This window comes from Nothobranchius furzeri, chromosome 11 (assembly GCF_043380555.1).
Source record: "Nothobranchius furzeri strain GRZ-AD chromosome 11, NfurGRZ-RIMD1, whole genome shotgun sequence".
Lineage (NCBI taxonomy): Eukaryota > Metazoa > Chordata > Actinopteri > Cyprinodontiformes > Nothobranchiidae > Nothobranchius > Nothobranchius furzeri.
The window spans coordinates 21,299,374-21,316,659 of record NC_091751.1 but is presented as its reverse complement, the minus strand read 5'-3'; the positions used below and the strand labels follow the sequence as shown (position 1 = coordinate 21,316,659).

Below are 17,286 nucleotides of genomic sequence, written 5' to 3'. Positions count from 1 at the left end.
TTCTCTACCTTAACAAGGACAAATAGCTTGTTAAAAAACAAGCTCTGGGGGTCCCCCCTTAAATAAAGTTTTGAAAATAATTATTTTCTCTCCTCAAGAATCACCTTCACCTTCTGATTTAATCTTGGTAGTGTTCATCTGGGTCACTCTTGCTCTCTCTGCATTGATTTACATTTAGAAATCATATTTTACAGGAAGAATAATGTCCACCTATCAGCCCTGACCCTACGATCAACCCTAACCCTAACCCTGGCAAGCATGCACCCAAATCATGATCACTGACACGGTTCTATAAAAACAAAAATCCAAATACTTGTGTGCTTTTGTGACACTCAAATCTTTCTATTGACTTTGGAAACTATTCAGAATGCCTCCTAAAAGGACCAAATATATACAGTAAAACCGGCCTCCCTGACTGCCTTTAATTACTATTTATCAAATACGTCTGACCAGTTTGCAGTGGACATAATCTTTAGATACTGTAGATGTGACTAAAATGCCTTGTGACCTTTTGATGCACGTATTAATTAGAGTTACCAAAGAGTAAAATGTAATAGTTCTCTACATTTCTTGAGTAGTGGCTGTCTTGGGTGTTTGAGCCTGTCCAGAAGCTTCACACCCGTGTTTAAGAAGCTCAAAGCACCTGAATATAACTTGTATACAAATGTTTAATGATTAACAAAGTGATGACAATGAACATTTACACCCATGCTCTTGGTTTGGCTCCAGATGAAACGTAAAAAGAAAACATTCCCTCTTGATTGACTGATTCCACATGCTGCAGTGGGATACAAATGCAGCTATGAAGCTATAAATACAATCACAGGTTTTTGGCACACTAACCCACTGCGCTGGCAATGTGTTGCATTAACAGTTCTATATGACAATAAACTATTGTAACAACCATTTGGACTGAAATGGAATGAAATATTCTCCTTGCCATCCTGGCAGAGATAAAAAAAGAGAAATAAATAAAAATAACTGCTCGACAGGCAGCTCAGTTTGCTCAAGTATAAGGCCGTGAAGCACTGCAACACCAGCATGAGAAATTCTCTCCACTCCACTACTATTTTACAAACAGGTGACTGCAGTCCTTGAGAGCTGCACTAATTTACCCAACCTCTCTTTAGTCAGGCACTCCTGTAGACGGTGAAGAGACTCCTTGGAGGGAAGTCCTTGTTACACTTGAGAGGAGAAAAACACCAATAGGATAGCATTGAAGGACTGTGGTAGTGCACCTTGGCAGTGATCTACGCAGGGTCACTAGGAAAAAAAGTGGTTCTTGACAATTGTCAGTCCATTGTACTGCTGGCTGCTTGTAGTGGGTTTAACTTTCAGAGCGTGACAACATGCCACTTTGTGCAATGTTGTGTTTTCAAGTCCGTTTGTTCAGTTAGTGTGGCACGCTCAAGGCATCACAGTCCCTTGTGATAGAGATCTGGTTAACTCCGTGTGAACAAAGTAAGTCTTCAGGTCTCCTTTGCCTTTAACATTGATGATGCCACGGCATGAACACATGTACCCTAGATTAGTTAGGATTGAACTCGTCTCCTCTGTTACCTGCAAAGGAGGAAATAAACACAAGATTAACAATTAAAGGGGTTGAATAATAGGCAGCTTGGTGTGTCTAATGTAACATACCAAAAGGTCTGTACCATCTTCGACCGGCTTTCCCTATGCAAATTAGTAATGGTGTAACGGCGATAGAGAAATGGTTCGTTCTGGGAAAAGCTGGTATAACGTCATTAGCATAGACACCTCCTTAAATTAGCAGGTCCCAACCCACTTCAATTTTAACAATATAAAATTGTTGTTGGTGGTAGTGCTACCAGCCCAAAAAACGCTAGCCCGAGCTACTGCTAATGTTTGTGTTTGACGAGAGGAACAAAGAATGTTGGAGAACACATGTAACGTTCCAGGATGTACTGGGAATATCCAGACATTGATAGAATGCCAGATGGATCCATAGTTTACCTACCAATTTATCTGGAAAACTGTACACAACTGTACACAGAGTTACTAGCTTTCGGCAGCGTCATGGAGCCATTGGGGTACACCGGCCAATCAGCACTCAACTAATTTAATATTCATGTTCAGGCTGAGTGGGTGGGGCAAACCAGTCTTTGCATCATGGGACTTTATTATGGGGTTGTATTGCACTATTTATCGGGGCTCCTGGGACAATTTGAGCCCTAACAAATTATAATTTGCTTTAAAGAGGCTCAAAGAACAGTTTCCACTGTAAATATGACTTTGCACATGCACAGGGACTTTTCATGTTATCTTACCTGTATTTTCCCCAGAACCCCAGTGGTCTCCATCCTACTGGCCACATTAACACTGTTACCCCAGATATCATACTGAGGCTTCTGGGCTCCAATGACACCTGCAATCACCGGCCCATGGTTTATTCCTAGCAAAGAAAAAAGAATCCCTCAATTGAAAAGATCAAAGTGCACCATTAAGTTAGTGAGAGATTTTCCTCACCAATTCGGAGTCGGAAGTCATTGAAAGAGTGTTTGTTGATGACGTCTAGCTTCCCAACCAGAGCAAAGGCAAATTCTACCATTGTGCCTATGTGCATGTACTGCCTGTCATGTTCCTGGAGAAAACCCACAGAGGAAGAGTGGTGCAAGTTATTGTCTTGGAGCTTAAAGTCAGTAACAAATAAAACAAATAGGAGTCTTATTGACCGTATTTTTATTTTGTGTTATTGATCTTAAACTTGATGTCCGTGGACATTTAATCTCTCACCAGGACTTTTACTGTAGTCATATATTAGTTTTGCAATTTTTCTTTTTTGACAAAGTCATTTTGACACGAGTCAGTGTTAAGCCCCAGAGAGTTCCAGGTGATCAATCAGCCTCCACGAGATGTCGGCCTCAGAAAATCAACACATGAGAAGCCTGTTTTTGTCTCCCTCTAAGTTGGCAGCACAAAAACACATGGTAAAAGTGAAAATGCCCTTTGTCTGCCCGACCTCATGCTGTAGCAAAACAAAAAGTTGACAAGGTTCAGCTGCAACAATTTCTAAATGCGAGGTGTGAAAACTCAATTAGGCAAGGCTTCCAGCAATCAGGCTTCACAAAGCACCGTGCTGCTTCATGCCCGAACAAGGCTCTGGTTTTCTCACGGTGCCTACACATTCAGATGTGTAGCAGAGAGTCACTGATGCACGGATAATGTTGTAGCAGATTTTATGGCTTATATGTGTCTGAAAGGCATTTTGTCCTGTGATGCTACAGCAATCTGATGTGTGGCCACTGGCCATGGTTGACTATTAAGAGGGGAAACTCCACAAACTGGTAAATTGTACAGCAAATGAAACAATAAAAAAATAAATGGCACCCTCTGTTATTGGTCCTGTGTACTGTTAGAATGCTGTATCAGTCCTAAATCTTGTGATGAAGCCATTCAGAGGTTTTCTGATGTCCAGAGGGATTCAACTCTTTCTACACAAGGGCAAAAATAAAACATTTTCCAACTCCTCGATAACCCATTAAACATGCAATAATTCAATCAAAAGAACAGATTTTTTGTTATTTTCTTAGAAAAGATCTGTGAAACATTGTAGATGTCAGGCAAAAAAAAGGGTCTTTTTATGGATTGGCTAATGGTTGAGTGGCGCAGTGGTTAGCGCCGTTGCCTTGCAGCAAGGAGGTCCTGGGTTCAAAACTTCGTCTGGGGTCTCTCTGCAAGAAGTTTGCATGTTCTCCCTGTTCATGCATGGGTTCTCTCTGGGTATTCCAGCTTTCTTCCACAGTCCAAAAACATGACTGTTGATTGGTCTCTCTAAGTTCTCCTTAGGTGTGTGTGTGTGTGTGTGTGTGTTTGTGTAGGGATGAGCCGGAGACTTGTTTCAGACGAGTATCCGGTACGGATAAAGCATTTTTGACGAATACGAACCTGAAACGAGTAAAACTCGTAAATATCTGTAATCGTGCTGAAGGACAATCCTCATTGGGTAACTGACTGTCTTCACGCTCTGTGATTGGCCAGTCACATAGAGCGCCCGCCCCTCCCTACACACAAAACTCTCTAGCTGGCCGGGAGCGCAGTCCGTCCGGCTCATCCACGCACACACACACACACACACACACACACACACACACACACACACACACACACACACACACACACCTTAATCAACATTGTTTTGTTTAACTTTGTGTGGGAAAATGTGAAGAACGTTAAGAAAAAAATCTGTTTAATCAAATAAAAATAAAAAATATATATAGAGAGTTGTGTCTGGTTCTAGTATTTCATATTTCCTAGTTCCTACTGCATGAGTTCAGATGTATTAATCCATGCACTTAAATATTAATGTTCTGATTTTATTGTAACACTTGTTCTGTAATAGTTTCTTTACTATTGTGATAAAAAATATTTAATCTCAATTCTGAGGCCGCTCTGTAAATAGTTTTCAAATAAACAATACACATATCAACTTCTGATCATTCCATATTAATTTCAGACTTAAAACAATATATTGATGTAAACCACACCCACTTCATGTTAAACCACGCCCACTTCAGGGTTATGCCACGCCCATTCTGAGTTCAGATACAGATGCAGATAGTGGTGTAGTCGCTAACCCCTACTTGTTTGCTTGTCCTGTGTGTCTTTGTGATGCCCTGCAATGGACTGGTAACCTGCCCAAGGTGCACCCCGTTTGTTTTCCCAAAGACAGCTGGAGAAAGGTACCAGCCCCTACCCTCTCGTGACCCTGCGTGGATAAGCAGGTAAAGAAAATGAATGTATGGTTGATGGTTTTTCTTTTGCTTAAACAAGTTTTAATATCACCAGCTCAAAGAAAAAGAATCTGAGTCATATTTTCTTCAGGTAAGTTTGCTATTTTACTCAAAATTCATGATTCACGAGTCTGTTTTCTAATAAAAGTCAGTGATGGTTTGTGGTCGAATTTACTGTTAAATTAGACTAAAAAGCTAAATAAAATGCTTAATTAAAAAGTAACTATTTGGATTAGATCTCACAGAACAACATTAACTGGACCTCTCTGCCTCTAAATATCACCCAGGATCAATTTAAATGGCTCCATCATTACATCCATGGCCTCCACGGCTTACATTAGGCCCGTTTCCACTATCAGAACTTCAAGGCAATTTTACTGGATGTTTGTGTCGAGTACGTGTCTCCATCCAGAGGAGCCAGTTAAGGTGGCTCGGGCATCTGATTAGGATACCTCCTGAACGCCTCCCCGGTGAGGTTTTCTGGGCACGTCCAACCGGAAGGAGGCCTAAAGGTAGACCCAGGACATGTTGGAGTGTTGGTTGGAGGGACTATGTCTCTCACCTGCCCAGGGAACGCCTTGGGATTCCCCTGGAAGAGCTGGCCCAAGAGGCTGGGGAGAGGGAAGTCTGGGCCTCGACTTAGGCTGCTGCCCCCACGACCCGACTCCAGATAAGCAGAAGAAAATGGATGGACAGATGGATGGACGTGTCTCCATTTCAATGGGCTGGCCTGAAGGGACTATTTTCTGGGACATTTCAGGAACCAACATAGTACCTGAACTGGAGGTTGTAGTCGGAATTGCACGGTAGTGTGGCTGAGTGGGACTTTTGCTGATTGGTTAGGGTTAGGGTAAGTCAGCAGGAAATGACATCAGCAGACGTCGCCCAAAACAAACTGCATTTGTAAAGTTGGAGGCGCTGCTGATTAAGTTAAATGGACTAATTAAAACTTTCAATGTTATTAATGCTTGTGGACGCCTTTAGTACTGATCAGTGACATCACTCACTGCGGAGGTAGTCGCGATAGGCTAACATTTAGCAAAGTCCTGAAAGGGCTGAATTTGTATGAAGACACAAAAGATCGAAAGTCTGATTACAAACACACCTCAGTGTGGCGTTCTCCGTGTACATGTACAGGAGTGGATATGTGAGACAGCTTACCTGTCCGCTCTCTGGTCCTGGCGTCACATTGAGTCCAGTTGCAGCCATGTAGGTGCTGCCGATAGTCTTTATCTTCTCCACTCCGCTGAACTTCGGTTTGGACAGCAGCTGTGGATGAAAAAGGCAGCAGCTGTCAATCAAACACTTGTTTATTTTCCTGCTACTTCTCTTTGGGAGCTTAATCACCCCAAGTTGTTTATTTATTTATTAATGAAAGTAGCAGAACTTGTTTTCAGGGTTGTTTTTAAAGGCGATCTGTCAGTCAGGATTATCAATAAAAGAGGAGTTTACCTCGTCAAAGTCTGCTATGATCTCGTTGAGAAGTCGGAGGCACTCCAGTCCTTCCTTATTGACATCAGACTCGGTGTAAAACTCTTTGAAGTCCGGGATGGAGGCAAACATCACACACACCGACTCGTATGATTGATGATAAAGGTCCTGATAACAGACGAAAAAGATCACTATGTTTCTTCGAAGAAGCCACAGAAAGATAAAGAGCGATGGCCTGCGGTTTCAGCGAGCCTCAACAATCCCTGATCTAAGTGGCTCACACTGAACACCGGCAGTCTTTGAATAAATAGGAGGAAGCTTTAATCATCTCTGTGGGAACTCAGGTCGCCTCGGCTGCTGAGAAAACGCTGCATTCATCTCCAGAAAGAACAGAACAACTGAGGTGACGCTTAGGAAGAGAAAGTAAATCAGAAAAAATAGGCTGATGCAAGAATGGCATGGTGCATGTCAATTTAGGTGACTAGTCTGGGGGAAGTTCTGTTTAAAGGAAACAATATCACTAGGGATGCTCAGTGTTGGCTTTTTTACCAGTTTACGATATACTGATATTATTGACTCTTAATTTCCGATACCGATATAATCCAATACCAGTATCTGCAAGGTAGGTGCTAGGTTAACATCGCATTTCTTCTTTCATGCTAACATTTTAAACATTATCCGTGCAAAACTACTTCAATCTACATTAGTAATAAAAAATCCCATAATTAATTTGTCTCCAACAGCAGCTGAATCTCATTCTCCCTGTATGTATTAGTCAGTAATGTGTTTTTTCTTTTTCTTTATATTGAAGCTATGGTGATCAAACATTTTTAAAGATCTTCAGATCAGATTCTTGTTTCTGTTTTAGTTGTTTGTAAGTTGGCTAGCTACATGTAGCTACGTGCTATGAGGACATTGTACGTTTACTACACAGGGCAAATTTCTACTTCACAAGTTGTGCCAAATAAACTTAAATATCTCAAAAAAGTTCCCTTAGAGGTATTATATTGTGACATTTTTAGAGAGATGAGAGGTAGCTGAAGAGTTTGATGTATAACATGTGTATGGTATGTACACGTTGTGCTTTTAAAAGACTGAAAACTGAAAACCAATACTATTTTCTGTTTTTTTCTGATGTTTTCCGACCGAAAATATCGATAATATCGATAATATCGCTAATATCGGTCTACCATTAATATCATGTGTTCTTGCAGTGAATTGCGGGTATAAAAAGATGCCAACATTCCTGACATGTTGAGAACGGAGAACTAGAAGGGAGAGTATTGAAAAATTAAATAAATGGGTATTCTGAAAAAAGCAAGACTAGCAGCCATCTTCCCTGCAGAAACATAAAGTAATCAAATGTCTTGCATTCCTGGAAGGAACGTCGAATCTCTCCTCATTCACCTCATTCTTCCAGTTTCGTCCCAGGAAGTGTTCAGCGACGTGAGCTGGTAGGACGTTCTCCAGCAGAACTCGGTTCAGGTTCTCCATGGTTTCGATCTCCTCACACTCCCTCTTGAACTTGTCCCTCCACAGGAAGTCCAGCCTACAGTAATACTCATTCTGCCCCAGGACAAAAGCGAGGGAGAAGACTTTGTCTGGATGCTTTCAGTAGAAACTTATAAACAAAAGCAATAAAGGAAATGAGAATGACCTGGAGAACAGAGCAGACCTCATGAAACCACAGCTGTCAGACGTTTTACTTCCCAGTGAAAGGCTGCTGGATTTCTTTCCCCGTAATTGCAACCACAAGGCAAAGCTTTTGCATTTGAAGACCATTCTGACTGACTGAAAGTAAAAGGGATGCTTGGTATTCATAGAAAATTAGTGTCCCAATAAAACGACAGGGAAACAATGTGAGAAGCTACGGTTATTGCTCAAGGAATAACAGACAGGGCTGTTTAGCATAAAACATAGCCACTACTTCTTTTGCTTTTTTTTTTTTTTTTGGTTATTCATGCTCGAGGTGGAGTTGAATACATCTACATACGTAATAGGAGGACTCATATACGGAGGTCAAGTCATCCTGGGGTCGTGTGTTTGCTCATCTCTCAGGCCTTGCACCCTTCTTTATCTGAACGCTTCAAGCTACTTGTGGGTTGGCTGATGAAATGTGTGTGTGTGTGTGTGTCCTGTATAATGTGTGGTTAGTGGCCTAGATGATGAATATGTGCACTAAATTTCTTTTTCTTGACATTAAAAATGGGTGCAGATTTAGTTATCCTCAGGCTGGAAGACAAACTACAACAGCCTCCTGGTTTATTAGGATAGATAATCTGCATCATTTGTGTCTACGCAGATGGAGGGAGCTACGTCAGCAAGAGCAGAAAGTAGGCCAGAAGAAATGGAGCTCATTTGAAATGCCGTTTACAAAGCAGCTAACGAGGCTGTAAATGAGTTTTGCTCCACTGTGCATCTGTTCTTGAGGGATGAATTACGAATGCCTTGTTTCCTTTTAACCTCATTTCTCCTCCCTCTGACTAAACTTCTTAGAAAGGCCTCGTTAGGTTTGATACCAATTTTGGTCAGCTAACAGCATGTCGAATCGCATATGGCGCTGATGTGCGCTCTCCAAAGCGTCGGCGAGAAGCAACCCTTCCGACATCTTCCCAGAATTAAATTGACTTTAGCTGATGAAGAATTGTGCTGCAGTAACTTAAACCCAAAAAGCGTTTGTAGGAGGGAACCTAATTAGCCTTGAATAGGACTGCAGCAAATCAGCTGTTTTTAAACAACCAAGCAAAACGTTCTTGCCTCTCTCCCAGAAGTAGAACAACTCAAAGAGCGGTTTGAACCAACTGCGGCTCTCAGGGGAGCTCCAGTTTTGGTTACGGGAGCTCTGGAGGTTTTCTCCCCATCCAGAACATCTGTTTAAGCTGGATGATGGATTGTACCCCAGAAAAAGATAAAACTCATTATAGAAAATCTGTGTCAGCACAGTTTAGACGAACGTCCAGCTCTAAACCACATCCTTCATCACTGGAGATCTGAAGAATTAATCTGTCTTTAAAGGAGTGAAAGTTATTTCAGACTCTCTCATGACAAATCTTGTGAAGTACTCTCTGCTCTCCTGGAAATGAAGATGATCTCAAAGTGCTGAATGACCTATAAACATGGTTCTGGCTGCAGGGAAATTAAGTTTCTGACTCGGTCACCTTCATCTTGGAGGCCAGTAAGAGGAAACTACCCACCTGTCTGGCTAAAACCAGGAGAGTGATGAAGAAGATGAACAACGAAACAGAACCCATGGTCTTTAGATCCTTCAGGACACCTGGTCTGGAGAGAAAGAAGCACATATCTTCAGAAATACTTACCCCAACCCTGATTTAGTTAAAGCAATCACTTATTTGACAATAGTTGTTTGTTTTTTTTACTTTGTAAAGTTTCCTCCCAGAGGCAAAAGAGCTATAAGTTATAGAAAAGCTCAGTAACTTTGATATATCTGGCACTGGGTGAATTTATTCACCAGTTTGAAATTTAAAAATACCATATTACTGATCCTAAATTCAAATTAATCATAACTTTTCATGTTTGTATCAAACAAATGTAGCCAAAAATTTTTGAGGATGAAAAAGTTATTTACGCAAATTTTGTTGCCTCACTTTGTGTGACGTCAGTGTTCATAAACTCCAGAATGTTCTGAAAAGCCATCAGAAGATTCATAATTACTGTCCAGTTTTTGCATGAAAATGAAAGGATTCCCTATGTTTGCAAATAAGTCTTCAGGACACCCAGTTAAAGTCCAGCAGCACCAGGACCGCCCCCTAAAGCTAATCTGGCTGCGGCATCTGGGCTCCACCAGTCCAGGTGTGAGTGCATCAGAGCACAGTGGGAAGAAGACTTCTGGAGGAAGACCTGAAGCCACTTATGGCCAAGAAAAACACCAGGGACACGCTGATGTTCTGCTACAGGTCCAGGGATTGGACTTCTGAGGGCTATCCTCTCTGAAGCGTTTCCTTTCTGGTTGTTTGTAGAATCTGGTTAAAAGTGGCTGTCAAGAAAAAGTGCTACCACTAGAAGAAGGTTACCATTAGTTAGTACTAGGTTACCACTAGGTGCCCCCAAACCTGTCTTTCCATCAGTAAAAAACGTTTATGTGTGGGGTTGCTTCTCAGCCAAAGGAATGAACTCGATCATGATTTAGCCTCTGAACAGAGACACAGATATAGACTAAACATGTTTCCACTGTCGGAACTTCAGGCTAACTTTATCGGAACTTCCTGGCATGCGAGTGTCTCCAGTTCACCCGGCCATTTTCTGCAACCTTTAGAGTACCTGATCAGTGGTAGGAGCTCAAAATGGCCTGGTGGAGTAGCTGGGTGGAACTTTTGGTTAACTCACGCTGACTGGTTGTAACTCAGTAGGAAATGACATCAGCAGACGCCGTCCAAAACAACCGGCATTAGTGAAATTAGAACAGTTGCTTGTTGAGCAGAATGGAAGCAAAAGACAATAAGCCCCCATCGCTCTGCTTTAACATTAGTGTTACTAAACTCCCAACTCGGGAAAACACGGCAGAATTCCCCTACAACTAATTCACGGAGCTTGTTGTCTCACAGCGAGCGCCGTAAAAACCAGCCTTTTCTGGTCATTGAACAACACACTTCACATTACGCTGCTGCTCTCTTTCTCTGACAGAATTGCAATTTTAATGTTACTAATGTTACGGTGGACAGTTTCTGGAGCTGATCAGTGACATCACTCACTGCAGAAACGTGATATGCTGACGTCAGTGCACAGTCCTGAAAGGGCTGAATTTGCATGGAAACACAACAGCTGAGAGGACCGGGCCATTGAATCTCCTGTCAATTTCCCTCTCCCGGAATTTACCCTGAAGTTCTGTCAATGGAAACACACCTAATGGTGCCTAAACATCATCCAAGAGGAACTCCTTTGATGATTAACAACAATGGAGCCCCAAGCCATGAAGCTAAAGTTAGAACTGAGGGGTTCAGGGAACAAAACATCCAAATACTGGATATTTTCTTGTCCAGGAAACACCTCAGACCCTAGTACCATTGAAGACTTGTGAGTCAAGAGTCAAACAGCCAAACAAAAACCACAAATTCTGACACACTCCGACCATGGAGAATGAGCTGCCATCAGTCAGAAGTTGACTGACCGCCTGCCAGGGCAAATTGCTGAGGTCTTGCAGAAGATATAAAAAACCCGAAAAACCTACGTTTGACCACAGCAGTAAGGATGGAAGAAATGTAATTAAACAGGAACTATCTCAGGTTTATAACATCTGCACAGAAATAATATTAACAAAGTTATCCCTACAAAATGTATTCAAGGTTCCTAAAAGAACAACATGTGTGAGACTCATCAAAAATACATTTTAATTAAATCATCGTTTTGATCTAATGGGCTAATGATTTGGAACTCCGTCTCTGTTCCTTAATTATTTTTCATTACTATCAACAATAAAATCAATCCTATTTCCAGTCGGTTTCATTTTAACCAAAAACTGTGGCCTTCGGTGTGATAATCTCCTTGCTGCTTTGAAAAGATCAGCTGGATTTTAATCTGTGGGAACAAACGTAAATCTCTCTCCAAGAACAAATTTACCAAACATTACAACTATTAATAAACAATTTTTTTCTTGGAAGGTTTCTTGCAGACATTAACACATATCTGATAAATGCCAAGTAGCCCAGCTAAAAAGATGTAAACATCATTAAAATAAATACAATTAAAATCAAGTATAAATGGAGGCTTGGTAAAGTTAAGCAGCAGTGAACAAGCTTCTTGGATCATTTGTAATAATGTGTGTGTGTGTGTGTGTGTGTGTGTGTGTGTGTGTGTGTGTGTGTGTGTGTGTGTGTGTGTGTGTGTGTGTGTGTGTGTGTGTGTGTGTGTGTGTGTGTGTGTGTGTGTGTGTGTGTGTGTGTGTGTGTGCTCTGTCTTCTCGATCCCCAGTGAGTCGTGGAGGATGGCTGCTTATACTGAGCCAGGATTCTCTGGAGGTTTCTTCCTGTTAAAAGGGAGTTTTCCTCTCCACTGTCGCTGCATGCTTGCTTGGTATGAGGATTGCTGTATAGTGACTGACACTAGTCAGTGACATGATGCTATTTGCTGGGTTCCTTATATAGGAAACATTATTTCTGATTGGCTTAATGAACTGACCTGAATTGGAATGTTTATTATGTGAAGTGCCTTGAGACGACTCTTGTCATGATTTGGCGCTTTATAAATAAACTTGAATTGAATTGAACTTGAATTGAATTATCCTGGCTGACACATTTTTTGTGCTAAGGATTTACGGCAGTGAAGCTGTAAGTAAAAATATCCTTTGACATGTAATTTGTCAAAGAAGCGGACTGTTTCATTAAGCATCCTTGGTGTATTTCCTATTCATTTAACACCTTTAAACTATTCTTATTTAGTCTGAGAAAGCAGCACAATCCTGCCGCTAATAAAGCAAAGTGAGAAGCACCCAAGTGAGAGGAATGTTTTTTTTTTCCACAAGTTTCTCTTGGTGCGATGAAAACTTTTGGCAAGATGGGATTTTTTTCTCTTCCCCCCAGCGGTTGTCAGTCAAACGCAGAAATTCATCTCCATCACCACAACCCGCATTATCTCCTTCTGCCACTCATCTCCCTCTTTTCCAGCGGTTACACTTGACTGACAGTCATATGGGATGCTGCCAACTCCACATCAGTTCCTCTCAAACGCAGTCTCATTAGATATTGTCATAAGCTGGGATCAACGTGTGTGAGCGGGCTACAAGGTCGGAGAGAGGACGGAGGACTTTCTGCAGATCTTGAGATATTTAGGAGGCTCTAATTGTTTTAGCGTGCTCTTACCGATCCAGTGTATCAGTAGAGTACATGGCTTTGCTAAACCCATCCAGAAGGGAGGCATTAGTCTGGAGGATGATGATGTTGTAGATCACCACGGCAACCAGCATTACCACCATCTTCAGCTCGTAGTTAATCCTCAGGAACACGGAGCAGGAGACCAGGCCCAGAATGCAGCAGTAGATAAAGTACTGAAGGGGGTGAGCAAACAGTGATCTTCAGTAAACTTCGACACTGTCCTAAACTCTGACCATATTTGTAATTTTGAGAGTAACAATCAAATCGGATATTATTAACTGTTATTATGTGATTGACCACAACGTGGGATCTTCTCTGCGGCACCGCGTTGTTGGCGTGTGACTTACTGGCAGGTAAAACTTGTTTTTATCTCCCTCTTTTCCTCCGCTGTCTGACAGGCTGTTGTTAGTCAGATTCACAGGGGGAGCAGTTGGCAGGATGTTGTCCCCAGGTCCTCCAGAATCCTCCATGAAGAACTAACAAACAAATCAGACAGGATGAGGGGTTTAACGTGGCAACCGAGCCGAGCGTGGCGGCGCTTCAGAAAGCCCGGGAGGAATCGCTTCGTGTCGTTATTCTAAGGTGTTCACCTCATAAAAGAGGCTCCATTCAAATGTTACCCTGATTTAAAAAATCATTGTTAAGAGTTTTATCTTGAGAGGATAACCATTATAATCTGCAGCTTTCGTAGAGTTCGACACCCTTAGATGTGACGAACATGAGGAGAACGTGTGGTTTCTAAATGCAGCCGTGCTGATTATAATCATCATGTGTCATTTGGGTTCTATTTTTACTCACCTGACAACGTGCCAGATCATCTGTACCCATCATGTTATTTTCTCTTAAAATCCTGCTTCACTGATTCATGTCCAGCCGTTTTACATCTACATCTCGCCTGTCGCAGTTGTACCTGCTGTAGGCCGCTTCCCGAACAGCCTCAGCTTGGATAAATAGAGTTGACGTCCTATCAGACTGAAGAGGTGATGGCTAGTCCAGCGCAGCCAGGACCCAAATGTTGCCGTCATCTGAAAATGGCTGTAATCTGACAAATGTCACAGTGGAGTTTGGTGTTGAATACTTGGACCTGCTCTTGACCTTTGCCCTTACATGGGCCACATGTGGAGGTCTGAGCTATCTCAAACTAGTCAGGGAACTGCTCTGAGGATTTGAAGGAGATGCTGTAGGGAGTTTCTTCTCTAGAGGACTTTTGGGAGGTTTTCATTACTCAGCTCAGCTCAGCCCTGCTCTACACAGTTCAGGTGTTTTTTCCAGTACAACTGGAAAACTGCTCGAGTGGGTGGACTTGTCACAGTGAGGTGTCAACCAGACACAGAGAACGAGCATGAGGTGACCTGTCTGTGACACAAAAACACAATGCAACAATGGTGGACTTGGTAGTGATATTCCACATCCTGTTTAGGTGGTGGCTACTTGTCAGTTTCTGAAAATAAGAGACGTGCAAAAGGCTGCCGGCAGCAAGGTGGAAAGCTCTGGAGCGACCAGGCTCCACCCCCTAGCCAATCAGGGCCGACAGTCTCCGACGTTGCGTTTTTGGCCCGACTCTGTACACTTAGAACCACGTTGAAGAAGGTACCAAACAAGAGGCAGCAACCATGAACCTGTTACTAATAGAAAGGTCCCAAAACCACGCTACGTAGGTACCAAGAGAAAAAGTACTTCACTCTCCTTCCTTGCAGATAGTTGAACAGCCTCAAAGCAGACATCAAGGCTGAGGAGCAGCCTCTTCATCTCTGACCCCGAGAGCATTTTTAAATAGTTTTAAGGTGATTAAATCTAACTTTTGGTTGTGTGTTTGGTTTAAGCTGACCCACTTATTCTCCAGTGTCTTTAGCATGCTGTTAAATGAAAATAAACAAATGTGATTCTAAATGAATCCAGCAGGAAATGACCCTTGGATACAGCAGCTGTTGTATATTTGTAAATAACCGTAAAATTCCATGTAAACAACCACATAATATATTAATAAAACACCACAGCATGTGCTGCTATGAAATGTTGGACACCGAAGCTCAGCCTAGCCGTTAGCTCATCAGTCATGTGGAAAACCAACTCTGTTTCTCTGAACAGAGGCTGTTTAGGAAGCTATCTTCAGCAGTCTGTGTTTTTGAAACATAATAGTGATTATTTATTAAGTGCCGAGAGTTCCTTCTAAGGGATTGCAGATGGAGTACTGGAACTTGAGGTGAAACGTTTAGGTTTAGAAAATAAAAGACTCTGCCGAATCTTTGCAGAAACACTTTTGTTTCAGACGTAATGCATTAAGTCCTTTAATCTTTTCCAAGTTTCCTCTTAAAACCCTAAAAATATGAAGTTTTATCTTCTTTACAGTTAGAAATATCAACGCTCTACTATGCCCGCAAAAGAATGAAAAAATAAATAAATAAAATAAAATCATGGTGTGAACTGAAAGCAGCGCTGCATTGTTCTGTTACAGCGCTCCACCCAAAGCTCACTTGTTCTTGTTAAAACTGTAGCACTAACATTTAATTACCTACAGAGCAGGATTGTTTGGGGTTGAAATAAAAACAAACATTCTGTAAATCATGAAATAAGATCCACTGCAGCTGCTGGTTGGACAAACAGACTCGCGATTTCTGCGATGATCTGCAAAAGACACTTTAGCAAAAGTCTCACCATGTTGAACACAGCCATCACCAGTATGAGAGCGGTGGTTGTCATGGTGAGGACCAGTCGTAGCCAAGGGTTGTTGGTGACAATGATGCGAGAGGAAGTGGGGAACCATGGGAGAGGGCAGAAAGAACCTTTCCCTCCATGCTGCGGATGCAAAGGCACAAGAGATGGGAATAAGAAGGGTTGTGGACACAGAGACAGCACATCATTTTAACTAAATCATAAAATGTACGGAAGCAGAATGTGAAAAGGAAATATTTAGAATCATCGCTGACATTGAAAAGTGAATTTAATATCATTTAAAGGTCAACTTTCTTGATATTTTTAATACATTTGCAGTGGTCTCTAGTAGGAATGCATGCCTGGTGAGTCGTTCTCTGGAGAAAAGATCTCCGGTGCACCCGTTTGAGAACGTAGATGGTAGCCGGAGGACAAAGTACGGGGAGCCTAAGTAACGCCCATCTACTTCCGGACCCCGGACGGGGCTAAAAACTCTATTTTGTAATTCCACTTATGTGTCATGGATTTCACATCTGATGGCCGTGAATTTCCAACGGGGGGAAATGTTATTTTAAATCCATGACTACAAATATGCATCACGAAAGTGACGTCATCAAGGACACAACGACCGCGATAGACTGAGTGGGGCTTGACCCTGCAACCTTCCGATTCCAGGGCGAGCACTTAACTCCTGTGCCACCGTCCCCCCAGTGATGTCTGGTTTGTAGTTGTGCTAATTACAAATTTTTACAAGCTGATAAATTTCAAAGTACATGGCAAGTATGGTCAAAACATACATACAACACACATCATTTGTTTCCATTTAAATCTCAGTACAACATATGTGCAACCCAGGGCTTAAGGCAAAGTGGATTAGAACATAGCTCTTTCAGCCCCGTTGACTTGAATTCATTTCTTCATTTTTCCGGGGACACGTGAGCCGACTGCAAGGGGAGGAGACCTGGGCTCCCTATTTTCAGACGACAGGACTTATTTCCTGATATTTGGACATTTCTCGTCCGATTGGCTAACAGCAACTCGACTCAGCCACTGACTCGATTCGCTCTGCAACGCTGATGTTTTATCTCCACAAATAACACAAGCCTGGAGGAGTTCTTCCATGATGTGGAGTTGCTAATGCTAGAGTTGCTGGACGCTAAAACAAGCGCATTCCCAGTGGTGAGCCAAGATGGGTGAGTCCATGAAGGTAAGTGACAGTGTGATGTAGATCTATCGGGCTTTTCAGAACCGAGCGTCTTCCTGTCTATTTTCAATCAGAGGCCAATGCAGTAAATAGGGGTAGAAAACTATGTTCACGTCCAGCCTGCATGTGATAGTCAGAGTGTTATTTCTCAGTTAACTTGGTCTAAAAGGTGTGACCATCATTGTTCAAGACCTTTTGCACACCTGTACTGCAGCTACTTAAATGTTAACACCACCTGTGATCGCTGCAGTGGAGTTTATCAAAATAAAAGCACTAAGTGAATAAGAAACGTAGCAAGGATGCTTAAAAACGAGGGCATATTTTCTCTTCACCAGGATATTCTGCCATCTTGGCTTCCTCTGACATCAGATCAAGACTCACGAGCTCAGCCTTTAGGGAATGTCTTCTATTTATAACAAAAGGC

The 17,286-nt window shown here is 42.1% G+C and overlaps 1 protein-coding gene across 1 annotated transcript in view; it reads right to left on the bottom strand.

Moving 5' to 3' along the window:
- Positions 1–650: 650 nt before the first annotated feature.
- The window catches only part of adcy2b (adenylate cyclase 2b (brain)), an 82,480-nt gene continuing 65,844 nt past the window's right edge, over positions 651–17,286 (bottom strand). Inside the window, exons 16-25 of the mRNA XM_015955655.3 lie at positions 15,662–15,802; positions 13,354–13,482; positions 12,995–13,179; positions 9,377–9,461; positions 7,590–7,748; positions 6,204–6,350; positions 5,913–6,020; positions 2,488–2,602; positions 2,289–2,413; positions 651–1,560 (exon numbers count right to left, since the gene is read on the bottom strand). Coding sequence (XP_015811141.3) covers positions 1,408–1,560; positions 2,289–2,413; positions 2,488–2,602; positions 5,913–6,020; positions 6,204–6,350; positions 7,590–7,748; positions 9,377–9,461; positions 12,995–13,179; positions 13,354–13,482; positions 15,662–15,802 — 1,347 coding nt within the window. The 3' untranslated portion in view covers positions 651–1,407. The remainder of the gene's footprint in view (positions 1,561–2,288; positions 2,414–2,487; positions 2,603–5,912; positions 6,021–6,203; positions 6,351–7,589; positions 7,749–9,376; positions 9,462–12,994; positions 13,180–13,353; positions 13,483–15,661; positions 15,803–17,286) is intronic.